Source organism: Theropithecus gelada, chromosome 19 (assembly GCF_003255815.1).
Source record: "Theropithecus gelada isolate Dixy chromosome 19, Tgel_1.0, whole genome shotgun sequence".
Lineage (NCBI taxonomy): Eukaryota > Metazoa > Chordata > Mammalia > Primates > Cercopithecidae > Theropithecus > Theropithecus gelada.
Window position 1 is genome coordinate 36,548,236 of NC_037687.1, and position 27,139 is coordinate 36,575,374.

The 27,139-nt window shown below is 44.4% G+C and overlaps 1 protein-coding gene and 1 long non-coding RNA gene across 2 annotated transcripts; one reads left to right on the plus strand and one right to left on the minus strand.

The window, feature by feature from the left end:
* Positions 1-4,373: 4,373 nt before the first annotated feature.
* On the plus strand, positions 4,374-27,139 carry LOC112611960 (putative pregnancy-specific beta-1-glycoprotein 7). The gene is made up of 6 exons (XM_025365913.1): positions 4,374-4,785; positions 15,836-16,195; positions 21,866-22,144; positions 24,858-25,136; positions 25,530-25,784; positions 26,983-27,139. Exons 1-6 carry the CDS (start codon positions 4,374-4,376, stop codon positions 27,039-27,041), a joined length of 1,644 nt encoding a protein of 547 aa, XP_025221698.1. The 3' UTR covers positions 27,042-27,139.
* Positions 17,035-18,462, minus strand: LOC112612148. The gene is made up of 2 exons (XR_003116820.1): positions 18,066-18,462; positions 17,035-17,295 (listed from the first exon to the last, which is right to left on the minus strand). It is a non-coding gene; the product is annotated as an uncharacterized LOC112612148 (long non-coding RNA).

Genomic DNA, 27,139 nt, shown 5'->3' on the forward strand with positions numbered 1-27,139 from the left:
TAAATGTGTATATATGTGTATGTATGTATATTTGGTATACATAGATTTGTATATTTGGTATTAGTAGAAACTCTCTTCTCTCTCTCTCTTCTTCCCGGAGTGGTTAAAATGGCACATTATACATATATACACATATATGTGCATGTGCATACATATATACACGTGTATATATGTGCATGTATGTATATACACGTGTATATGTATATACACATATATACATATACACATATGTGTCTATACATATACACATGTGTATATTTATAGATATATGTATCTATATATTTATTTATATATATTCACATCTAGTAAATATAAGTATGTATGTGTTTCTATATATATACTCAAGCACAATTTTTTGAAAAGTGGTGAAAAAACCCCACTATGTAAAACACACCCACCCTAAGAATTTATACATATATACACATAGATACACAGGTATCTATGTGAATATATGTATACACGTGACGTATATACACGTGTATATACATGACGTATATACACATGTATATACACATACACACATGTATACACATATATGTATATGTATATACGTATATACACATACATGTATACACATATATGTATATGTATATACACACATATATGTGTGTATATTTATAGATATATGTATCTATATATTAATTTATATATATTCACATCTAATGAATATAAGTATGTATGTGTTTCTATATATACACTCAAGCACAATGTTTTGAAAAGTGGTGAAAAAAAGCCCACTATGTGAAACACACCCACCCTAATCAGATAGCCCTCATGCACTTCTATGCAGACCCCTCATGATATTATCTGCAGGCAGGTTCAAGAATTTAGGGACATGAGACAGTCCAGCAAACAACACATGCACAACATAAATGTCTTTGCAGAGACTGAGAGCTAACCTGGAGGCATGAACCTCAGCACTGCCAGGACACATACCCTCCCCCATGGATTCTGACTTTATCTGACCCAGCCCACTATCCAGATCTTGTTGTGGGGTTGGAGCAGAGGAAGTCACGAAGCCTGTTCCCTGGACACTCTGTAAGCACACAAGACCCCCCAGTTAGGTCTCCCCACACTGGTCTGACCATCAGGCATTGTGAGGAGGACTCTAGCATGGGCTCAGAAATCACACAAGAGAATGAGCCATGGAAACACTGAGCTAGAGGAGCTGGTTGTTGACATGGAACAGGGTCCTTGTAGTTCACGCGTCCAACCCGGTCTGAATTCCTCTCACTTCATAAACCAGGCACCCCTGAGAAACAGCTTTTTCCCACAGTCTCCTCTGTGGTAACACATTAGGGTCCCTCACTGTCAAGATTCCAAAGATGGGAGAAACCTGGACAGCACCCATTCCAGCTTCACCCTTCCTCCCTCCCTCCCTCCCTCCCAGGAAGCAGGGCTCAGGGCTCAGGAGGAAAGGCAGAATCCAGTGAGGCCAGAGCTGGTGAGGTGTCTGAAAGGTGTTCAGTGAAAAAAGTGCATCCCCCTTTCATTCTAACTGACAAGCCCTTGGGCTTGTCCTGCACAGCTTCCTCCACCCTGAGGACTTCCCCAGACATCCTCTCTAACAAGGCTGACTGTTCCGCTCCCTTCCTGCTCACACTGAGGCCTGGCCTGCCTTCTGGGAAATGAGAAATGCACCAAAATCAGCCAGAGCAGCCACCCCTGCCAGGCTCCATAATGAGGCAATGTCCCTGGGTCACCAAGAGAATGAGCTTCCACTGTGTCCCAGTCCAGGGCTCTTTCCCTCTGAGAGGCTGGCTCATAAAATGGGCCACCGGAAATAAATCAGTGACTCCTCTATCCATTCTTATAATCACCTGACAGGTTCTTGTCCTCTTCACAGGCAAAGCCAATTTATTGAGAAGGTGATGTGTAGTAAAGAATGGTTCTACTTAGGCCAAGGCTGCCAAACAGGAGAACAGAAGTTTATTATGACTCAAATCAGCTTCCCCAATGGTTCAGAGGTTAGAGTTTTTCAAAAACTTTGAGGGGCAGAGGTCTAAGAAATAAATACTGTTGACTGCCTGGAGATGAAATCATGCAGGTAGGGAAATGGTCTGTATTTGTTGAACGTGCTTCTGAGTGGGGGCCACATGACTGGTTGAGTCATTAGTCATGAGTCTAGATGAGGTCAGCTGGTTGCCAGAATGCAAAAGTCTGAGACACATCTCACAAGACAAATCTCAGGTTCAACAGTAGTGTTGCTATCTCTAGGAGCAACTAGGAAAGTCACAAATCTTGTGACCTCTGGACACATGACTCCTGAGCAGTAAGAGATTATAGAAACTATGCCTGCATTTTAGCAGAATTTGGGCCCCTCCCATAATCCATGTCTTGACAAGATTTGGGCCCCTCCCATAATCCAAATCTTGACAAGATTTACAAGGTAGTCCTTGACAAGGAAGGAGCTAATTTTAGAGAGGGACTATTATCATCCTTGCTTCAAAATTAAACAATAAATTCCTCCCATAGTTACCCTGGCCTATGCCCAGGAATGAGAGAGGACAGCCAGCCTGAGGCTGGAGGTGAGATGGGGTTGGCCAAGCTAGCTTTCTCTCACCATCGTAAGCTTTGCAAAGGTGGTTTCGCTTTCTACACTGACTCACCAGGGGGTCGTCAGAGGCAGAAGGACAGATCTGCAGTTTCCAAAGTCCATGGGCTCATTTCACCCATTTCACTCATGACTCCATCCTCAACCTGCTGTGGGGCTCATATCCTCCAGTCATGCCCTAGAGACTTCTAATTTCCATCGGGCTTGTAAGTAGCTTAAAATTTTTCACTCAGTTCTAACAAGTAAAAACCTGAACAAACTGAAAAATCAACAACTCATTTAGATTTCTCAGAGAAGCAAGGTCTCAGTGCTAACTGGCCCACATATTGGAGAGACCCACAGGCAAATACAGAGCAGCACACCGTACCTGAGCAGAAACACAGCCACAGAAACCCCAGCGGGAACCAGTGCTGGGGTCAGAAAACCTGAACTGTAATTGAGGAAATTCTGGAGGCTCAATGTGGACACAGTGCAGAGATAAACACACCAGTGGATGGATTAGTCTTGGGAGTAGGGGGACAGTTTTATGACTCTTAGCTCCTGGAGCTCTACCAGGTTCTCACAGTCAATGTCCAAAAAGAATCCCCACATCCTTCTTGTAGGAAGAAGGAAAAAAAACCACTTGGAAAGTTGTCAGTGAATTATATTCTTCTTGGAAAGACCTATACTTAAGAGAAACTATTTTACTGCAGCCTAATTAGCTGGGGTTTGATGGGAGCTTAACTGGCCAGGGGGAGGGGAACTATCCAACTCCAGCCTCCTCAAGTCATCATATCCCACCTAATGGAAAGAAAATCCTGAGAGGCACTTGTGACATTCACAGCCCAGGACACAGACCTCATCCAGAACCACAGAACACTTCCCTCCCCACACTCACCACCATATCACTGAATGCCTGCTCACTCAAGCTGCTTTTACCGAGTACATCATGTGTGGTTTTCAAAAAAATACAAGACAGACTATGGCAAAAGAAAATGCAATTTGAAAGACAGAGCAAGGATCAGAACCAGGCACAAATGTGGTAGGGATGTTGAAATTATCAGACTGAAAATTTAAAACAACTCTGGTTAAGGATTATGATGGAAAAAGTAGACACCTTTCAGGAATAGATGGATGATTTAAGCAGAGATGGCTGTTCTAAGAAAGAACCAAAAGAAATACTAGAGATTAAAAACACTGTAAGAGAAATAAAGAATGCCCTCCAAGGACTTACTGGTAGGCTGCACATAGCTGAGGAAAGAATCTCCAGCTTAAGTGTGTGTCAGTAGAAACTTCCAAAATGGAAACAGCAAAGTTTAGCAAGAGAAAAAAAAGTAGAACAACATATTCAGCTTCATATTCAATATTTTGTATTGACAATAGCATATTTTATATTCTGTAGTTGTATTTTATATTTTGTAGCCTAAAAGGCTATAACATACACATAATGGAAATACTGGTGGTTCCTAGGACCATGGGTGCTGTCTGATTTACTGCCTGTTTCATGCACACCTGTGTATTCATAACAACAATATTGTCATAAGGTGGGGTCCTTCGGGTGGGGAGATGCATGAGCCACTGCTGCCTCTCTTAGACTCTGCCCAATTTAAACAAAGTTAATCAAACTCTAATTGTTTGACCCTGCTCAATTCATGCTTCACCAGTGTTGCTGCTCGAATCACACTTCAGAAGTCTGTGCTTCTCCCACACAGAGCAGGTAGCCCCATGGTCTCTGAGCCCTCAGATCATCATGCATCTGTCTTTTGACACACAGACCTGCTGTGGACTTTCAAGGACTTAGATTGGCTGAGAGGTGGGAGATGTCAACTCTAATTGGAAAATGCTCATTGAGAAATCAATGGTGCCACACAGAGGAATCTTCTCTGTTATCTGCACAGCAAATCTGCCCAAGCCTTATGTCACCAGCAACCCCGTAGAGGATGAGAAGGCTATGGTCTTAACCTGTGAACCTGAGACTCATGGCACAATCTACATGTGGTGGATAAATGGTCAGAGACTCACAGTCAGTCCCAGGCTGCAGATGTCCAATGACAACAGGATCCTTGGTCTACTCAGTGTCACAAAGAGTGACACAGGACTCTGTGAATGTCAAATGAAGAATGTAGTGAGTACCAGCCACAGTGACCCAGTGACCTGGATGTTCTCTATGAGTATCCTCTTTTCCTTCAGTGACCCAGTGACCTGGATGTTCTCTATGAGTATCCTCTTTTACTTACCCCTGGGGTCTAGGGGTAAGTGTCTTCATACTTGGACCTGAGAGGGACTGAGAGGCCTGGCCTCGGGTTATGTGGATTTGGCCTGGCAGGCTTCTCACATCATAAAGCCTTCAAAAATATCTGAGTGCAGCATGGTCAGGATGAAATTGACAGAAGACTGATCACTAACCTAGAAACACGTTGAGAGAAAAAAAAAACCTGCAAGAGCATAGTTGGCTAATCATCTATCAGCAACCCTCCTACAAAATCAATATAATCCTTGAAGGAACAAGTAGAAACTACTTCATACTGAGTGATGGTTCCTAAGGTATCGCACTGTAAAATAACATCACCTTTATTCCTTGTCTTCTTTTCTTTCCATGGCAGATACTTCAGTACAAGGAAGTTTTCCTGGCCTCTCAGCTAGAGGCACTGTTGGCATCATGATTGGAGTACTTGCCGGTGTGGCTCTGATATAGCAGCCCTGGTGTAGTTTATTTCAGGAAGACTGGCAGGTATGACAGCCTTTCCTTTTGTCCTGCTTCCTGCAGGGCTGACTCCCATGCTTGGGAGAGGGAAATAACTTCTTTGCTTGTATTTGGGACTGGATCTCCTCCTCCTCCCACTAATCATCTGCTTCTCAGCACTTATTCCTGCAGGTCTCTTTTCCCCTGTTCTTCATGCTCCCTGTGCCCACCAGTGCCTCTTAGACATAATTATCCCCAGCCTCTGCTCATTTGTTTCCCAGATTCAACAATACGTTATAAAACCCTCTTGATCCTTTTTAATATCTCTCAACTTTTGTCATTCTCTCCATTCCCACAACCTCGACAACTGCTAGAGGTACTGCTTGTCTTACCTCTAGTCTTTGAAATCGTCCTTGTGTATGGCTGCCTTATTACCTTCCTAAATTCTAGTTAACTCGCCTAATCAAAAATCTTCAGGGGTCTACTCTTGCCTATTTGATAAGTTCACATTTCTTCTCTTTACTAATTTTTATTGCTTCCATTATCTCTATTCCCTAGTATAATTCCTCCATTCTAATTAAATCTGTCTTTCTACATATCCCTTCCCCTCCACCTGATATACACATAGAATTCTTAGTTCCAATGCTATGGCTAAAAACAGGGTGATCTCCCATCTGCCATCTGCATTATGGGCTTACCCATACCCTTCATCACAAACAACCTCTGACCTCCTGGAAAACAATGACTCTAGCATTAATGTGTAAACCTGAGACTCAGAACACAACCTACATGTGATTGAAAACCTTTTTCCTGGTAACCAACTCATATGTTCATGAAAGATACAGAAATGAAGAATGCAAAATTTCTACCCCAAGGAACATAAAGCCCAAGATAGATGATAAGACCCAAAAAATAATTATAATACCAAAATAGAAAAAAGTGAATGCCACAAGAAACCAGAGAAATCTGATGGGAAATATAGCTACACATTGGAATCACTGGAAAACGTTTATTTAAATGGATGCCCAAGCCCCACCCACAGGATTCAATTTATGGTCTAAAGTGAGACTCAGGCATTGGTTGTTGTGGGAAGTCAGGGACCCCGAATGGAGGACCAGCTGAAGCCGCAGCAGAAGAACATACATTGTGAAGATTTCATGGACATTTGTTAGTTCCCCAAATTAATACTTTTGTAATTTCTTACGCCTGTCTTTACTGCAGTCTCTTAACATAAATTGTGAAGATTTCATGGACATTTATCACTTCCCCAGTCAATACTCTTATAATTTCCTATGCCTGTCTTTACTTTCTTTTTTTTTTTTTTTTTTTTTTTTTTTTTTTTGAGACAGAGTCTCGCTCTGTCGCCCAGGCTGGAGTGCAGTGGCCGGATCTCAGCTCACTGCAAGCTCCGCCTCCCGGGTTCACGCCATTCTCCTGCCTCAGCCTCCCGAGTAGCTGGGACTACAGGCGCCCGCCACCTCGCCCGGCTAGTTTTTTGTATTTTTTAGTAGAGACGGGGTTTCACCGTATTAGCCAGGATGGTCTCGATCTCCTGACCTCGTGATCCACCCGTCTCGGCCTCCCAAAGTGCTGGGATTACAGGCTTGAGCCACCGCGCCCGGCCTACTTTAATTTCTTAATCCCGTCATCTTTGTAAGCTGAGGATGTATGTCGCCTCAGGATCCTGTGATGATTGCGTTATCTGCACTAATTGTTTGTAGAGCATGTGTGTTTGAACAATATGAAATCTGGGCAACTAGAAAAGAAACAGAATAACAGCGATGTTCAGGGGACAAGGGAGATAACCATTAGTTCTGACTGCCTGGGAGCCGGGCAGGACAGGGTTATTTCTCTTATTGCCAAAAATGGGTAAGAGAAATATCACTGAATTCTTTCCCCAGTAAGGAATATTAATAATTAACAGCCCTGAGAAAAGAATGCATTCCCAGGGGGAGGCCTCAAAAATGGCCGCTCTGGGAGTGTCTGCCTTATGCAGTTGTTGATAGGGATGAAACACACCCTGGTCTCCTGCAGTGCCCTCAGGCTTGCTAGGATTAGGAAATTCCAGCCTGGCAAATTCTAGTCAGACCGGTTCTCTGCTCTTGAACCCTGTTTCCTGTTAAGATGTTTATCAATGACAATACGTGCACAGTGGGACATGAAACTTCATCAGCAATTCTAGTTTCACCCTGGCCTTGTGACCTTGCCCTGCTCATTTGCCTTGTGATATTTTATTGCCTTTGAAGCATGTGATCTCTGTGACCCACACCCTATTTGTACACTCCCTCCCCTTTGAAAATTGCTAATAAAAACTTTCTGGTTTTACGGCTCGGGGGCATCACAGAACCCTGCCGACATATGATGCCTCCCCCGGACACCCAGCTTTAAAATTTCTCTCTTTTGTACTCTTTCCCTTTATTTCTCACACTGGCCAACACTTAGGGAAAATAGAAAAGAACCTACATTGAAATATTGGGGGCTGGTTCCCCTGATAATTGGTAATTTTTAAGTCTTCCCAGATGCTACCAATGTGTAACCAGGATAAAGAACACCTGTTCTAATAGGTAAAACTTAGACCTAAATTAATGATTATTAGCTGGGAGTATTGGAATTACCTAGGGAAATTTTTCAACATACATAAGCCTATACTTTCTTGGCCCTATTCATTAATTGGCTCCACCAAGAACTCAGTAATCCTGTTGAGAAACACAAGCTACATGGAAAATCCACTTCATTTGATACGTAAAATTATATGAAAAGCATTTTAAAATAATAAGTGATAAGGGATGCTAAACCTTCTCTATGTTATATTTATGAGTATGTTACTGATATGATTGTTCCAAAAATTATATGACATTTCTAGAAATATGTTATCAGCCATAATGTCACATACCACAGAAGTAACTAAATTTTTATGTGAGCTGTGTCATTATCATAATGAATTCTCATCAGAGTTTTAAACATAGTCATTTAAAATCTTTGTCATTCACAGTTGTTTTTAATCTTCCTCAAAGCATTTCCAATCAACCACAGTCCAAAATTGCTTCCTTTTCAAGGAGATTTATGGAAAAGATGCTGGCAAGTACACTTTAATACAAGTTTCTGATAATTTTAAGATTATACTGCTGAACTGTCTAAGAAATTCCAAAACTTTAACAAACAGGCTGATATCTTCATAAAATTCCCAGCCTAGACCAAGCAGGAAAAACATTGATTTCATTGAAATAAATGATAATAATGAGGATAATGTTTTTATTATTTTTATTTGAAAATGTGCTGATTCTTTAAATGGTTTGTTTTCTAGATTTACTGAATTTTTTTCTTTTAATCTATCTATAGCTTACATAGTTCAATAAACTATACTTTTGGGAACAATAATTGAAACATTGACTTTTGCTCTCTACCTGACTGCCCCAGAATTGGGCAACTATTCATGAGTATTGATATGTTTATGATAATACTGATGTTTGCACAAGTACAGTAACAGTCTGCTGTCTTTGTAACAGGACTCATTTGAAAACATTGGTTATATTACCAAGGCTTTGATCGGGATGTTATATTTAAGAATATAGATAGAATGAACCAATATGAATTGCAGGCAAAGTCTGAAGTCAGCCTCGGTTTGGATTCCTATTCTCAAGAGGTTTGTAAAAGTTTAATCTGAGATTCCTTATAAAAACTTAGAGCAAAGAAAATTTTAAAAGAGAGCCACACGGTCCATTGCTACTCTTGCTACACTTATGTAAAGAATCAGACCATGTTTGAAGAAACTCAACCTATTTTGCAAACAAATTTATTCTACTGAAATTATTATTGGTAAAAATAGAGATGCCTATACAGAGAAAAATTATGTGGAAAATAAAAACTGTATTATACCTGATATGAGATTGCAGCTCTGTTCATTGTTTCTGTGTTTTTATTATCCACCTGCAGACTGGACATTACCCTGAATTCCACTAGCTCCTCCAATTCCATTTTCTCCCATGGAATCACTAAGAACAAGAACCACTCTGTTCCAAAAGGCCTATAAGCTGGAGGTGCACAACTCAATGTAAATTTCATGGGAAAACCCTTGTACCTGAAGTGCAAAACACTCAGAGCTCACCAAAATGTTTGACGCCATAACGACAGATGCTCAAACTGCAAACCAGGACAAGTTGATGACTTCACACTGTGGACAGTTTTTCCCAAGATGTCAGAACAAGACTCTCCATCATGATGAGGCTCTCACCCCTCTTAACTGTTCTTGCTTATGCCTGCCTCTTTCACTTGGCAGGATAATGCAGTCGTTAGAATTTCACATGTAGTAGCTTCTGAGGGTAACAACAGAAGCTGTTGTCATCTCAACCTCAAACTTTTACATAACATCTCAGGGTGAAATGTGGCTCTCTCCACCTTGCATAAGGGTTCCCAATAGAAATTAACACAGAAATATTGCCTGTGTGTTTGCAGAGAAGATGGTTTCTATAAAAAGGTATGAAAGCTGAAATTATAGTAGAGTCCCCTTTAAATGCATATTGTGTGGATGGCTCTCACCATTTCCTAAGAGACACATTGTAAAATGTGACAGTAATACTGATTCTAGCAGGATAAAACATGTACCACATTTGCTAATACTGTTTTCTTAAAATAATTGTAAAAGAATGGGGTGGGCTCAGCCCTCCCATGTGTCCAGGCCACGTCTCTGAACAGAATCCTCTATCCGTGGTAACAATGCCTAAGAAGATGACATGGACTTGGTCCTGATATGCAGCCATCCCTGTATACCCTTCCCCTGCTGGGTAATACCAGCCCAGGGTCCAAATCTTCAGCTGGAGAGCTGAGAGAGAACATGGGATACCCAGCATCCCTTACCTTCTTCCAGTCCACTGCAGTGGCTACTGGCGTGGCCCATTTACCCCCGAGGACACCCATCTGCTGACCCATAGTTTCTAAGAGTCATACTCTCCTGGCTTCTCTGAGCCTCAGCTACTTTCACTCTGCTGAAGCTTTCTTCTTCCCATGGGTGTCATTGTCTTAGCAGACGCTTCCTTCAACAGCAGCTAACAGGTAAGCCAAGACCCAGACCCCAGAGGATAAACAAGGATTTCAAAACCTACTGTGTCCAGTGGAGATGCCCACTGTACAGAGATAGAAAGAAGTAGAGATGCATACTACTCCCCCAACAACATTGTATCCCAAAACAATGTCCTCTCTGCCACTCATTGTGGAATTCACTGTCTCTCACCACGTGGGCAAGTGCTTCCAGGGTCTCACAATTCTTCCACAAGCAGCAATGCACACTTTAACATGGCATTTCAGCAAATAAAGTGGTGACAATTTACCTGCTTAAAGTTTCTTAAAAGGTTCTCCCAAACTTCCCCCTGAAGAAGACAGAAAAGGCTTTCCCAATTGTGAAACATTGGCCTCCTCACCTTTCAAAAAAGTACCCCTGAATAGCCAAAACAATCTTGCCAAAATAAATTGCAGGACTTGAACTTTCTTATTTGAAATCTCACAAAGGAGTATAATTATTAAAACAGGAGCTGCTGGCATAAGAATACACATAAAGACAAACGGGATAGAATTGAGAATCTAGATATAAACCCTCACATTTATGGTTAATTGCTCTTTGAAGAGGGTGTCAAGAAAATTTAATGGAGAAACAATTCTCCTTTCAAATGATAGTGCAGAAACAACTAGATAGCCACATGCAAAACAATGAATTTCGATAACTACCTCCCACCATATCAAACAATTCTCTAAAAAAATGGATCAGTGAGTTAAATATAAGACCTATAACTATAAAAATATCTTAAAAATAGACACAGGTAAATCTTGATGACCCCAAATGTGCAATGGATTCTTAGACATGACACAAAAGCATGAGAAACAGGAAAAAAAAATAAATTGGGCTTTATCAAGATGCGAGCCTTTTGGGCATCAAAGGAAATTATCAAGAAAATAATTAATAGACACAGAATGAGAGAAAATATTTGCAAATCACACATAGGCAGTTTTCATGTCCAGATAATATAAGGAACTAGCTACAACTCAATAACAAAAGGACAAACCATCCAATTTATAAATGGGCAAAACACTCAAATAGACATTTCTTCAAAGAAGATATACAAATAGTCAAGAAGGACATGAAAAGATACTCAACATCATTAGTCACTAGGAAAATGCAAAGTCAAAGCTGCAATGAGACACCACATTATACCTACAAAAAAGGCTACCATTCTTTTGAAGTGTTAAATAACAAGTAGCAGCATTATGTAGAATTTGGAATCCTCATACATTGTTGGTGAGAATATAAAAGGTACAGCGACTAGGAGAAACAGTTGTGCTGTTCCTCAAGAAGCTAATCATAGAATTCTCATATGAAACAGCATCCATTCCTAGGTATATACCCAAAGAACTGAATCCAGGGACTCAAATAGGTACTCGCATGGGAATGTTGATTGCAGCATTACTCACAAAAGATAAAATATGAAAACAATCCAAGTGTTCATCAACACATAAATAAACAAATAAACACATACAATGGAATGTTAATCTGCCATAAAGAGGAATGAGGCTCTGACATGTGCTGGAACATGCATGGACTTTGGAAACATTATGCTAAGTGAAATATGTCAGAAACTAAATAACATATATATATAATTCCATTTATATGAAACATCAAGAATAGGCAAATTCATAGAGACAGAGATGATCAAGGTCTATGGTGGAAAATACAGGGAGTTATTATTGTTTAAAAGATACAAATTTAAGTTTAAAATGATAAAAATTTTCTAGGAAAAATAGTGGTGATGGGAACTGAACATTGTGTATGTGGTTAATTCCACTTGATTGTACATTTTAAAGTGGTTAAAATAGCACATTATTCACAGAACTGTGAAAAATTGATTTCTATTATTTAATTCACCCAGGCTAAGGTGTTTGTTATGGCAGCTGAAGCCCATGAATACATCATCGGACCCAGTGTTTTCCATGAAACGCATCAGTTTTTCAATCAAGTTAGCTGGAAGCTCCTGTCCCCAGCAGAACCAGAGGTCCCAAAACAAGAGCTCCAGCAGGGGCTCAACCAGTACAGGTCCTACAGGGCAGCCTCGATGTCAGGCCCTGGATGGCATGTGAGGCTACAGTGATACAACCACAACGTGAAAGTGTAAGTGATTTTACTACTTACAGACACTGGGGAGCACTCGACACACCTGGAAACCACAGATACAGAGGTCAGCGAGCCCAGGCAGGCAGGAGAGAAGAGACTGGTAAGCCGATGGCTTTATTAAGTCCAGGTGTTATCTGACAGGTTTCCAGCAGGGAGCTTTAATGGATAGCAAGCAGCAAACACTGGGACAAGGAGATCATGCTGTGACTGAGAAGCAGTCACTTTAAATGTGAGGGCAAATGTCAGAATTATCCGTTTAAAGAAAGCAGCTAGAGAGAGGGGAGCCCAGCACACCAAGCAGGAGAGATGCCTCTAAGAGTTCATCGCTGGCCACCAACTGCAGTCACTTGAACCAGATACAGTATTGAAAACTGCCATGGTGAGCAAGGCCTGCCTCTGATGTGAGGCAAATAGATTTACACCTTAAAAAAGGAATGCCAAAGCAGCATGACACTATGGGCACTCATGACATCCAGGGACACCAGCAGGGTGTGGTAGTGTGCCCTGGAGTCAGAATCCTGGGTTCAGGTCCCTGGGAGTGAGAAAATGAAAATGACATGTCCCTGCTCCCCTGGCATTGATCCTCCCGCCCTGCTGCTCCATCTTCTGCTCCCAAGCCCATGTGCAGTGCTGAGCCCCAGACATCACTGCCCCCAGGGTATACACAGTGCCGCCTACTGCACACAAACACAAACTCACAGAAGGTGACAAAAATCTGCGTTCGGGACATCCGATTGTAAAAGAGGGAGAACAGTGAACATGGAGCCAAGCCTAGCGCTAACACAGAACAGCAGCTGCCTGAGGGCCCACAGCCTCTCCGGGAATCAGTCAGGCACCCTGTGACCTGCCTGCCCGCTGCACCCCGTGGGGCTCAGTGATGCTCACACACAGGCACCATCCAGGATGTGGCCACCTACCCCTGGCTGTCCCTTGGGAAGACAGACCTCTCCTGTGTCCCTGCTGGGAGAAGGGGGTATTATTGCTCTTTGCTCCGAGAACACAACTCACCCCCACCCGCCCTCTCAAGTGTGAGCAACGTCCCTCCAGACAGGCTCTCTGGCGACTGCCTGCTCCTCTTCTACAGAGAGCATCTTGGACAGGTCAAAACCCTCAGGACAGACCCCTGGGTATGTCAGCACATGGAGGGCTGAGCCCATCACGACCATGGAGTAAGTCGGGATGAATCTCTCCAGCTCTGAACCCCTGCTCTGTCCCAGGCTCCCCTTCCTGTATCCCAACGAGCCATGTTCCACGGGGTTCCTGGGTAACTCCCCACTTCCTCCTGCACCACCACAGGGAAGGTGTGGTGACCACAGGACAATCAGCTGGGCAGAGAAGAGAGGACACCAAAGATGGTCAGGAAGAAATGAGAAACCCTGAGCCCCAGCTCAGCCACCAGTCCCCAGGGAGCAATAGAGTGACTGAGAACTGTTCTTTGACCATGGGACTCACAGCCCCCATTGAGCAACCAGCACAGGCCTCTCCTCCCAAGAGGCATGAGAGACTCACCCTGCACACCTCCAGGAAGGACACTTTCCTCTGGGACACCCAGGTCCTGAATGTTCATCCTTGGAAGCTGCAGCCAAGCTAGACACAATTAGAGAAAGGAAGGGTTCCTCTCACCAGACGACACACAGCTCACCCACAGCACAATGGGGTGTCCCTGTGACAGGGACCTGGTGCAGCTCCAGCCTCCTGCACTGAAGGGGAGAGCCAGATGGGGATGAAAGAGGGCAAAGGGCGCGAATGTGCACCTGACCCAGAGCCATGGGGACAGCAGGAGGCTGAGGCCCAGGACTGTGCTTGCCCAACCTACAGGGTATGTGTGTGACTGTGTGTGTCTGTACGCGTCTCTTTTGTGTGTTTGTGTTTCTGCACATAGTGTGTGCCGAGGTTTGATGACAGAATCACTGCTGAAAAAGACAGAGGCCTCCACAATTCCCAGGGACCTGAGACACAGACAAAAGGAAAAAGAGAAGGAGGGACAAGGAGGCAGGACTGAGAGGGGAGGGGACAGAGACGTGTCCTGGGCACAGACCCCACCCATGAGCCTGAGAAGTGCTCCTGCCGCGGGAAGAGGCTCAGCACAGAAGGAGGGAGGACAGCACAGCTGACAGCCGTGCTCAGAAAGATTCTGGATCCCAGGCTCATCTCCACAGAGGAGAACACGCAGGCGGCACAGGCCATGGGGCCCCCTTCAGTCCCTTTCTCCAGATGGCACATCCCCTGGCAGAAGCTCCTGTTCACAGGTCAGGAGAGAACTTCCTGGGAGAGGACAGGAGGAGGAAGCAGAATGATTGGATGGGGTCTCCTGGAGGGGATGGGGTTCCAAAAAATAAAATAATCCAGCACTTTGGGAGGCTGAGGTGGGCGGATCATGAGGTCAGGAGTTCAAGACCAGTCTGCTCAACACAGTGAAGCCCAGTCTCTACTAAAAATACAAAAAATTAGCAGGTGTGGTGGTGTGCTCCTATAATCCTAGCTACTCGGGAGTTTGAGGCAGGAGAATTGCATGAACCTGGGAGGCAGAGGTTGCAGTGAGCCGAGATCGCGCAACTGCACGCCAGCCTGGGTGACAGTATGAGACTCCGTCTCAAAAATAAAAGGAAAGAAGGCTCTGTTGGAGTCTGGATAGGGGAAAATACACCAGAGAGGGACAGGGGTCAAAACAGGAAAATCACATTGAACTGGAATTGGTAAGAGGTAGGAAAATCTCAAGTGTTCTGTTTTGCTGGTTGATCATCACTGGACACCACATTTTGAAAAATGATAATAATAACTATTATCAGATGACACTTCAAATGAAAATATAAGCAGGGCATGAAACATTGTCCTCAGCAAAAAACCTCAACAACTGGGGAAAGAAAGAAAGAAACAAACAAAACACCCCGGGCATGGAGGGCCCTGGGAACTCTCACATGTACAGGAGTCTACAGCCTCTCTGAGGCACTGGGGTGCAACCAAGATCACAAAAGTCCCTGTCCTCACGGAGCTCATGCTCTCATGGGCAGGAAGACAGACATGCAAAGAGATCTAGAATGTGAGGTCAGGTGTTGACCAGAGCTCTGGAGGGAGCAGAGCAGGGAAAGGTCAGAAAGGGAGGACCCAGGGTCTCTGAAGGAGGTATCAGGAAAGAAGTCTAAGGATGCCCTGATGTGAGCAGGACCTGAGGGCAGTGTGGAGGGAGCCGTGCAGACCTCTGGGGAAGAGAATTCCAAACAGAAAAATTTGGAGGTCAGAAGCTTTGAAGGAATGAGGTTCGTGCCACTGACCTTGACCCAGTAGAACAGTAGGACACAAACACACAATCACACACACACAAATGGGGCGTGTGTGTGTGTGTGTGTTTGTGTGTGTATCTTCAAGGTTGATGATTGAAGAGATCCTCTCAGGACCCAAAGCCCCATCTTTTTACCCCAATACATAGGTCTCAATATTGACTGATGCTCTCTCCACCTCCTAGCATCACTTTTCATCTTCTGGAACCCACCCACCACTGCCCAAGTCACGATTGAAGCTCAGCCAACCAAAGTTTCCGAGGGGAAGGATGTTCTTCTACTTGTCCAGAATTTGCCCCAGAATCTTACTGGCTACGTCTGGTACAAAGGGCAAAAAACGGACCTCCACCAATTCATTACAGCGTATACGATAGACACTGAAACAATTATATCTGGGCCTGCATACAGTGGACGAGAAACAGTATATTCCAATGCATCCCTGCTGATCCAGAATGTCACCCGGAATGACACAGGATCCTACACCATACAAATCATACAGCGAGGTGATAAGATTAAAAGAATAACTGGACATTTCACCTTATACCGTGAGTGATTCCACATGATCCCTGGGTATTGGGGGTTGGGGGTCACTTCTACTTTGCACAGACAGGATGGTCAGGCCTAGACTGTGCCTGTGTCCCTCTCTGCATTATGTCCCATGTTGGGGTTTTGGCATTTAGTGCAGGACACACACAGAGGAGACAAACCACAACAGATCAGAATTCCTTTCCTGCCTCCAGACCCTGCAGACACTTGCTGCACAGGAAGGACAGTCTGATGGGGGGGGGCGGGGGTGCTCAGCAGGAGGAGATCAGCCTCAGCCAAGCACCTCATGCCCTCTTCATAAACTTGACCCTGAGAAAGACCCTGGAGAACTGAGCAGGGCTTTGCCTAAGAGGACCCCTGAGATACTCTCAGAGAAGCTCAGCGCTAGAAGCCTCAACCCCAGACCCCTGTCCCTAAATCCTTACTCCAGATAAAGCTGAGGAGCCTGTGCCAGGGCTGGGTTGTGGCAGGGCTTACTGGGACCAAGGATTTACCAGCTGTCTGAGGACTGTGTCTCCTGGAGCTGCTCACTGCCAGGTCTCAGCCCTCAGAGCGTCGTCTGGGCAGGACAGAGCTTTCTTCACCTGACACTCAGAGTGGAGAGGACAGAAAAACAAGCTTTGTAGGCCATCAGCCAACTGCCTTGTGAGGCTTAGGACACTCCATAGAAAACATAATGTCCCCAGAAGCAGAAACAGAAGAGAGAAAATGTACCTGGCAGCAGCTTGTCCACTGGGATCTGACCTAAAGTTGCTCTCTCATGGAAGTGAACAGTAATAAATGCTGTTTGTGTGAACACCTCCACTGTGCCAAGCATTAGGTCAGGTGACTGTGAAGAATTTACAATTTATTCACAGATAGCATGAAAACCCACAGTCCATTTGCCATTTAGCTTATTTGACTGAGAGAAAACTGAGGCACAGGAAGGTACAGTCACTGAACCAAAGTCACACAAACACAAAAGGCAGATCAGGGTCACATGAGGTCTGTCTGCAGCCACAGGCCCATCCTCTCCTCCACCAGAAGTGAGGGCTTATTGGATTCCAAGAACCCCATAGTCATTTATTGGCTCAAATCCTTTCATCTTCGGCATCCAAACCTCAGAGGAGTGAGAGCAAATGGTCAGCTGATTAGTCTGTACTCCAGAACTAAATCACCTGCCTCAACTGTCCGAGTCAGTGCAAAAAATGTCCAGGCCTCCCCCTCAGATCTTAACCCCTATCACTGAACCCGAAATCTTGTTTCCCAAAGTGCCCATGTCACTGGCATGACAGGATAAAGGAGAGGACCTTGTTTTCCTTCCCCACTCACACCCCGCACCAGCACAGGCCCAGTGAGAGACACACACTCAGGTGCTCTCACATAACAAAAGAAGGAATTGAATGAAGAAATGAATGATCCATAACCTCTTTAGAGACTGGATCTTGAATGCAGAATCCTAGGAAGTTCTAGCCACACCTGTCCCTTGTCCTTCAGAGGCTGATACCCATGTTTCATCCCCCCACTACCTCTTGTCCCTAAAGCCACCCCACCTCATGTGTAACTCTGAAGCTCTTTGGCCACTGGAGGGTTATCAGAGCTCCCTGGTCCTGGACTGTGGAAATGGGGGCACCTGGTCCCTGGGGTCTCTGAAGTCACTGTGGCCCCCGCTGTTCACTGCCATGCTGTCTCTGCCTCTCTCTGCTTCTCTGTGTCCCTCATCTTCCTCCCACTTCATTCTACCTGGCAAGCCCTGCCCTGCACAGCTTCTTCCTCCACCTCTAGGCCTTCCCCAGACACTCCCTCTAACTAGGCTGACTGTTCTGTTCCCTTCCTGCTAACACTGTGGCCTGGCCCACTCCCAGGAAATAGGAAAGGCACAGAAATCACCTTGAGTTGCCACTCCTGCCAGGCTTCATCTCAAGCCAATGTCCCCAGGTCACTAAGAGAATGAGCTTCCACTGTATCCCCACCCAGGGCTCTTTCCTTTGTGAGGCTGATCTGTGGACAAGACCATGGGACAGGGATAGGCAGCTCCTCCATCCACTCTTACGATTCCCAGACAAGTTCTTCTGGCCTCCTGCACAAACAAAACCAATTTATCCCGATGGTGATTTGCAGTAAAGAAAGATTTTAATGACTCCAAGTCTGCCAAACAGGAGGATGGAGGTTTATTATTACTCAAATCAGCCTCCCTAGTGGATCAGGGGTTAGAGATTTTCAAGGATAGTTTCAGGGGCACAGGACTAAAAATTGGGTACTGCTGATTGTTTGGGGATGGAATCATGTGGGCAGCGGGAAATGATCTTTTGTGCTTGAATCTGACTCTAGGTGGGGACCATGTGACTGGCTGAGCCATTAGTCATGGGTATGGATGAGGTCAGTGGGTTACCAAAATGCAAGAAATGAGAAACATCTCAAAAGACCAATCTCAGGTTCTACAATAGTGATGTTATCTATAGGAGCAATTAGTTACAAATTTTGTAAACTCTGGCCAAATGACATTTGAGCAGTAAGGGAGTATAGAAACTGTGCCTCCATTTTAGCAGAATTCAGCTCCCTCCTATAATCTTAGTCTCATGGTCTTTCACCAGTTTTGCAAAGGCAATCCCTGGCAAAATAAGGGAATTAGTCTTATGGAGGAACTATTATCATTGTTTCTTCAAAGTTAAACCATAAACTAAATTTCTCCCTGGTTAGCCTGGCCTATGTCCAGGAATGAGTGAGGACAGCCAGCCTGAGACTAGATGCCAGATGGAGTCAGCCATGCTAGTTTGCTGTCACTGTTGTAATCTTTGCACTGACTCACCAGGGTGTCAGAGGCTGGACAGTCCTGCAGTCTCCAAAGCCCATGGGCTGATTTCACCCATTTCACTCGTGACTCCATCCTCCACCTACCATGGAGCTCACATTCTCCAGTCACTTCCTAGAGACTTCTGGTTTCCTGTCAGGCATATAACAAGCTTGAAATTTGTCACTCGGTTCTAACAGTAAGTAAATAGCTGAACAAACTCAAAAGTCAATAACTCGTTAAAATCCCTCAGAGATGGCCAGGCACAGTGACTCACACCTGTAATCCCAGCACTTTAGGAGTCTGAGGTGGGCGGATCACAAGGTCAGGAGATCCAGACCATCCTGGCAAACATGGTGAAACCCCGTCTCTACTAAACATACAAAGAAATTAGCCTGGCGTGGTGTCGGGCGCCTGTAGTCCCAGCTCCTCGGGAGGCTGAGGCAGAAGAATGGCGTGAACCAGGGAGGCGGAGCTTGCAGTGAGCCAAGATCATGCCACTGCACTCCAACCTGGGCAGAAGAGCGAGACTCCATCTCACAAAAAAAAAAAAAAAAAAAAAAAAAAAAAAAGTGCTGTCAGAGAAATGAAGAACGCTTTTGATGCTTTCTGGTAGACTCCACACAGGTGAGGAAAGAATCTCTAGCTTGAGGATGTGTCGATAAAAACTTCCAAAAGTAAAACAGGAAAGTTCAAAAAGAGTGGGGGAAAAAAGTGGAACAACATATTCTACTTTATATTCAACATTTTGTATTGACTATAGCAATTTTAAAACTTTGTAGTTGCGGGACAACTACCAAGGCTGTAACATACACATAATGGGAATACTGGTGGTTTCGGGGACCTGTTGTTGCAGGTGGCCAGGTGTGTGCTATCTAGTGGTTTTAGTGCCTGTGCCACATACAACTGTTTCCTCATGATGATGCCATTTTCATAAGGTGGGGTTCTTCCTGTGGGCAACACATGAGCCATTGGCGTCTCACTTAGACTCTTCCTAATTCACACAAACAAACTCGAGTTGTATTTCCTGAGGTTAAGAGAAAATGAAGAAAGCATTTCACATACCTGTTCTGGGCTCCTCCCCATTTTTCCTAACTCTGCACAGAAATTAGAAACAGGGAGTTCTTTCTATATTTACTAACATAACACACATCACTTCTTTTAATTCGGCATCATTCCTCCCTTTATGTAATTGACACACTGACCAGTTCTGTCCTTTTAACGGGACTCTCTCTACTTAAGGAGTTGCTAATTTCAAATCATGGTTGGTATCTTTCTTTGAGCATAATGTGATCCTGCTGGAATTCACCCCACACCTAAACCTTAATTGGGTATCATGAGACATACTACTATCAGCAATTGATCTTAGATGTTTGGACCATCAGTAAAAATTTCCACTTATGACAACATTTTAATGTTTCCTCCAAATTTTGTTTGTTTGTTTGTTTTTGTTACTAGAGTCAGAACATAACATGAGGTCTAAACTCCAGAGAACTTTTTTTTGGGAAAATTACAGTATTACAAATTGAGCATCCCACATCCGGAAATTCAAAATCTGAAATGCTCCAAAATCCAACACTTCTGACCGCTGATGTGATGCTAAAAAGAAGTGCTCACTGGAGCATTTTGGATTTAAAATTTTTCAGATGTGGGATGCTAACCCAGTACATCTACTGCAAATATTCCAAAATAAAAAAAAGTTAGAAATCCAAAACACTTGGTTTTAGGCTTTCTGCATAAGGAACACTTTATCTGCATGAACTATAGGCATGAAGCTGTGCAGGAGATCTCTAGAACATCCTCAACCTGCCTAACTGAAACCACACAGCCATGGAACAATGCCCTATTCCCTGACTACAGCTCCTGGAAATTACTATTCTACTCTCTGATTCACTCTGGAATCCACTGAAATGAGGTACATAGAGTAGTCAAACTCATAGAATCAGAGAGTAGAATGTCTAATGAGAGAAAGCATCTGCAAGACTTCTTCCCAAATATTGGTCTAATAGCCACCAAACACAAACGGTCCATGAGGGCCAGACTTCCATCATCAGTTCATGCTCACCCTTTCCACCAGTCAGTTCTGCATTTGCAAACATCCACATGTATTTCTAGAAAGATCCACATGGTCCTCACCTGCCTTCTACAGGGGGAAGGGAACATCATGGACACAGAACAGGGAACATGGTGTTGGTCCAAAGCTATCAGCTCTTGCCTGTCCCCTTCACTCTTTGTAGGTCATTCCTTGGATTCTGCTCTATCTTTAGAGGTCACTGGCTCAAGTCAGTCACTATGAGACAGCTGGGAAAACTGCCCCACCTTGTGGCTCCACTGCCTGATGACTGAACAGACCTCCAGGCTTGACTCTGGTCTCCCCTGTGTTATTTCTGCTGAATTACCCAGTCCAGGACAGGCTTCCCAGTACCCAAAGGGTTTAAGGACAATGGGAAGTTCCATCATCTATATCTAGGATGTCCTTGAAAGGGAAGCTGCAGAGAAAACATACCTTGGGGGACAAAGTAAGACTGAAACTAAGAAGATTCCAGCACTGCATGCTCCAGGTGAGGACCACCGGGTGGGCCAGGCAGGCAGTTGAAGAGGGAGGGACTCAGAGAGGCACCAGGGGCTGTGCCTGCTGGTCCCATGTCTTTCCATGACCCAATGCTGCTGCTCAATTCACACTTAAGAAAGTCTGTGCTTCTCCCACATAAAACAGGTAACCTCACAATCTCTGAGCCCTCAGATTGCCGTGCATCTGTCTTGTAACACACACACCTGCCGTGGGCTTTTAGGGACTTGGGTGGGCTGAGACGTGGGAAATGCCATCTCTGATTGAAAAATGTCTTTGGAGGAATCAAAGGTGCCACACAGGGCAATCTTCTCTCTGTTATCTGCACAGTGGAGATTCCCAAGCCCTCCATCTCCAGCAGCAACTTAAACCCCAGGGAGGCCACGGAGACTGTGATCTTATCCTGTGATCCTGACACTCAGGACATAAGCTACCTGTGGTGGATAAATGGTCAGAGCCTCCCTATCAGTGGCAAGTCACAGCTGTCTGAAAACAACAAGACCCTTGTTCTATTTAATGTCACAAAGGATACTGCAGGACCCTATGAATGTGAAATGAAGAACCCAGTGAGTTCCAGCCGCAGTGACCCAGTCACCCTGAATCTCCTCTGTGAGTATCTTCTATTCCTCTGTGAGCCAGGCTGCCATCCCAAATATATATGGCCAGAGGCCAGGCCTCCCAGTCCCTCTCAGGTGCAAGTACAGATACCTTTACCCCTGGATATCAAAGCTGACCATGACTACTAAGAGTAGGCTTTGGCTTGATCACCAATGGGAGAGAAGAGGCTGTTCTCATCATGGGAGACTCAGGGTCCACAGCTTATGATGGGAAAAACAGGTGAATGTCTCAGGCTCCAGGTCAGTGAACACAGCAGGGATTTGGCTGGGACTTCAGTGTTGTGACTTAGCTCACAGGGTCACTGTGGCCCTTCCACAGACCAGGATTTTCCCTTCCCTCTGACAACATCACCTGTGACTTTATTCTCTTTGCTCCAGATGGCCTGGACGCCCCCACCATTTCTTCTTCATACACCTATTAGCACGCAGGGGAACTCCCCAAGCTCTCCTGCCTCACAGACTCTCACCCACTGGCAGAGCATTCTTGGCTGATTGATGGGATGTTCCAGCAATCAGCACAAATGTTCTTTATCCCCCAGATCACTAAAACATACAGGGGTCTATGTCTGTTTCATCCATAACTCAGCCGCTGGTGGGACAAATCTCATAATCAAAAGGATCGTAGTCCCTTGTAAGTGGATCCCTGGAGCACTGGCAATATGTTTTCCAGTGAAGTCTATCTGGCTATCAGGGAAGAGACACCTGCCCTCTGCTAAGGGAGAGGGAAAATCAAAAACCCAGGACCGGGAATATGTTTCTGCTTCAAAACCACCAGCTTTTGCTTGTCCCCTTGAGTCTTTCTTGATCATTCTTTAGACTATACACTAACAGTGAACAATCTGAAAGGAAATTAAGAAAAGGATTTCAATTCACATTAACATCAAAAGGAATAAAATATTTTGGAATAAGTTTAACCAAAGAGGTCAAAGGGTTATACCCTGAAAACTCCAAAACATTACTGAAAGAAATTAAAGACGACATTAATATATGGAAAGACATTTCATTTTCATGGATTGGAAAAATCAATATTGTTAGGATGATAATACTACCCAAAGTGAGCTGCAGATTCAATGCAACCCCTACCGGAATCCCAGTAACATTTTTTGCAGAATTACAAAAAACTGTATTAAATCTGACCTGACAGGCTCTTATTAATGATGGCCACAACAGAGTTACTGAGAAAAAGATGCAACCATGAAAAGTTGGAAAGTTTTGATGACATAGAAAGTAGCAATCAGCCTCTCTCACATCCCAAAGCCTTCAAAAATATACGAGTGCAGCATGGCCAGTATGGAAGTGACCAAAAACTAATTACCAAGCTAGAAACATGGTGAGAGAAAAAAAAAGGGCAACAATGTATTTGGCCTATCACCTCCCACTTTGGCGTAGTAATCTGATGTTGAAAAGAAATGCTCACTGGAGCATTTTAGATTTTGAATCCTTCAGATTTGGGATGCTAAACCAGTAAGTATATGACAAATAGTGGGAATCAAGAAATGTCAGAAATCCAAAACACTTTTTGTCCTAAGTCTTATGCATAAGAAATACTCAATCTGTGTGAACTGTAGGCATCGAGCTGTACAGCAGATCTCTAGAACCTCCCTGTCGTGCATAACTGAAACTGCACACACATGAACAACTTCTGATTCTCCCCACTCCCAGCTCCTGGCAACCAGCAGTCTATTCTGAGATTCACTCTAGAATTCACTTACATGAGGTCCCTAGAGTAGTCAAATCCATGGAATCAGAGAGTAGAGGGTCCAATGGAAGAAAATATTTGCAAAATTTCTCCCCAAATTTGTCTCATATCCATCAAACACACATGGTCCATGAGGACCAGATTTCCAGCAGTTCATTCCCACCCTTTCCACCAGTCAATTCTGCATTTGCAAATGTCCACATGTATTTCTGGAAAGATCCACATAGTCCTCACCTTCCCTCTGCAGAAGGAGAGGAAACTTAAAGAACCCAGAACAGGGAACAGGGTTCTGTTCCAAAGCCACCAGCTCTTGTCTGTCCCCTTCACTCTTTCTAGATCATTCCTTGCACTCTGCTCTATCTTTGGAGGTCACTGGCTCAAGTAAGTCATCATGAAACACCTGCAAAAAACTGCCCCACCTTGTGCCTCCACAGCCTGATGACTGAACTCACCTCCAGGCTTGACTCTGGTCTCCCCTGTCTTATTTCTGCTGAAACATCCAGTCCCAGGCCAGGCTACTCAGTATCTTCAGGGTTTCAGGACAATGGGAAGTCCCATTATTACTCATCTCTAGAACGTCCTTGGAAATGGAAGCTGCAGAGAAATCACATCTAGGGGGGCAAAGCAGGATGGAATTTGGAAGGGGCCCAGCAGTTGCACATTCCAGGTAAGGAACCCAAGGTGAGCCAGCCAGTCAGTTCATTAGAGAGGGACTGGGAGGGTACCACTCATCAGAGGGTACCCACTGATGTGTCTGTCCATGACCCAACACTGCTGCTCAATTCACACTTGAGAAAGTCTGTGCTTTCCTAAGACAGAGCAGGCGGCCTCACAGTCTTTGAGCCCTTAGATCATCATGCATCTGTCTTGTGACACAAGCACCAGCTATTGAGTTTCAAGGACTCGGGTGGGCTGAGAGGTGGGAGATGCCAACTCTGATTGAAGGATGCCTGTGGAGGAATCAAAGGTGCCACACAGGACAAACTTCTCTCTGTTGTCCACACAGCGGAGCTGCCCAAGCCCTACATCACCAGCAACAACTTCAACCCCATGGAGAATAAGAATGTTGTAGCCTTAACCTGTGAACCTAAGACTCAGGGCTACACCTACTTGTGGAGGGTAAATGGTCAGAGCCTCCCGATCAGTCCCAGGCTAAAGCAACCCGGTAAAAACAGGATCCTCATTCTAGCCAATGTCACAAGAAATGACACAGGACCCTATGAATGTGAAATACGGGACCGAGTTGATAGCATCTGCAGTGACCCAGTCACCCTGGATGTCCTTTGTATCTTTGGTTCCTCTGTGGGCCAGGCCACCAGCTAAAATTCAAACAACCAGAGGCCAGGCATCTCAGTCTCTCAGGTCCAAGTATAGACATTTTACCTCTGGACACTGGAGCTGGCCATGACTCCCTGCCCTGGGGAAACCTGGGTAGGCACAGCCTTAACCAAGAATATAAGGGGAGGGGCTGCTCTTGTCATGGAAGACTTGGGGTCTACAGCCTGTGATGGGAGAAACAGGTGAATACCTCAGGCCTCGTCTCAGTGAACACAGAAGGGTTTTGGCTGGGTCTTGAGGGTGTGTCTTGACTCAGAGGGACACTGTGTCCCTTTAAGAGACCAGGAGCATCCCCTTCCCTCAGACAACATCACCTGTGGCTTTATTCTCTTTACTACAGATGGTCCACACATCCCCAGGATTTTCCCTCCAAGTACCTATTACCATTCAGGAAAAACCCTCTACTTGTCCTGCTTCGCGGACTCTAACCCACCGGCAGAGTATTGTTGGACGATTGATGGGAAGTTTCTGCAATCAGGACAAGAGCTCTCTATCCCCCGAATTACTACAGAGCATAGCGGGCTCTATGGTTGCTCTGCTCGTAACTCAGCCACTGGCAGGGAACGTTCCACATTCAAGAGGATCAAAGTCTTTGGTAAGTGGATCCCTGCATCATTGTCAACAGGGTTTTAGGTGGAGTCTATCTGGCTTTCAGAGAAGAGTCAGGAAAACATTTTTATTCCCAGCCTGTGCCCCACGGGCAGAAGCAAATCCTAAATTCTCCTCCTGAACCCTCCTAATTTGTCTCTACAGACTCTCTTCTCTGATTTTAGTAATTTTAATCTTCTCTCTTTTTTTCTTAGTCAGTCTAGTTAATGGTCATCAATTTTGTTGATTTTACTTTGAAGAATCAAATTTGGTTTCATTAATTTCCTCTATTCTTTTTCCATTCTCCATTTTATTTTTATCCACTCTAATCCTTATTGTGTCCTTCAATCACTGTGCTTGGGTTTAGTTTGTTCTTCTTTCATATCCTGAAGTAGAAGAGAGCTTGTTTCATACCATTCTTTTAAAGGTTTCATGCAGTCAATGAAACAAGATGCCACACACAGACGAACCAATGTCAGCTGCTATATTACTACCATCGTCATTAGCCTTGAGGTCAAATAGTCCTAGAATCAAGTCTCAGATCCACCTATTACTAGCCATATGACACCAGGAGAGATTTTACACTACTCTAAGCTTGTGTCTTTTCATTGGCAAAATGGAAATAATGTCTACCTGACAGGGTTACTGTATGAATTAAATGAGGTACAGGTAAAGTATTTAGCACAGGACCTGGCACATAGGACGTGCCCCTCAACAGTACCTATTTTCATATATATATAGAAAAAGAGGTACCACATAAAACACTAGGACATGGTTACTGACTACTTGTGGGAGAGAAAGGAAAAAAGCTAAGTGCAAGGAATCAAGCCTGGTATGTTACTTTTTACCAACTGAGATGCATCCAGGTTGGTATTGGACATATGAGGTAGTTTATCATGGAAGACACCTGTGAGGGAAGGTGGGGCAGGCATGAAGGTAGTATGGGAGAACCCACAGACCACTATGCAAAGCTGACTCCTGTGTTAAGGAAAGAGAAAGAAGTTTTAGGTTTCAATGCAGTTCTAAGAGAGTTTTTGCAAGGCTGATGTGGAGTCCTCCAACCAGTCACCCATTAAAGTTAAAGAGAGCCTCAGAGAACTAAGGCTTGCTTTCACGCCCTTGCTGGGAGCCTGTGGGAAGGAAGCTTTCTGTGCAAAGGAGGTTGTGAACTTGAAATGCACTGACCTGGGCCTTCTGTCAATCAGGTCCCTGCCATGGAGACCTGGCATGGTCTGATTCATGGCTGCCACAACAGAGACACTGAGAAAAAGATGCAACCATGAAAAGGTGGAAAGGTCTAAAGTTCTAATGACATAGAAAATAGCAATCAGCCTTTCTCACATCTGAAAGTTTTCTGAAATA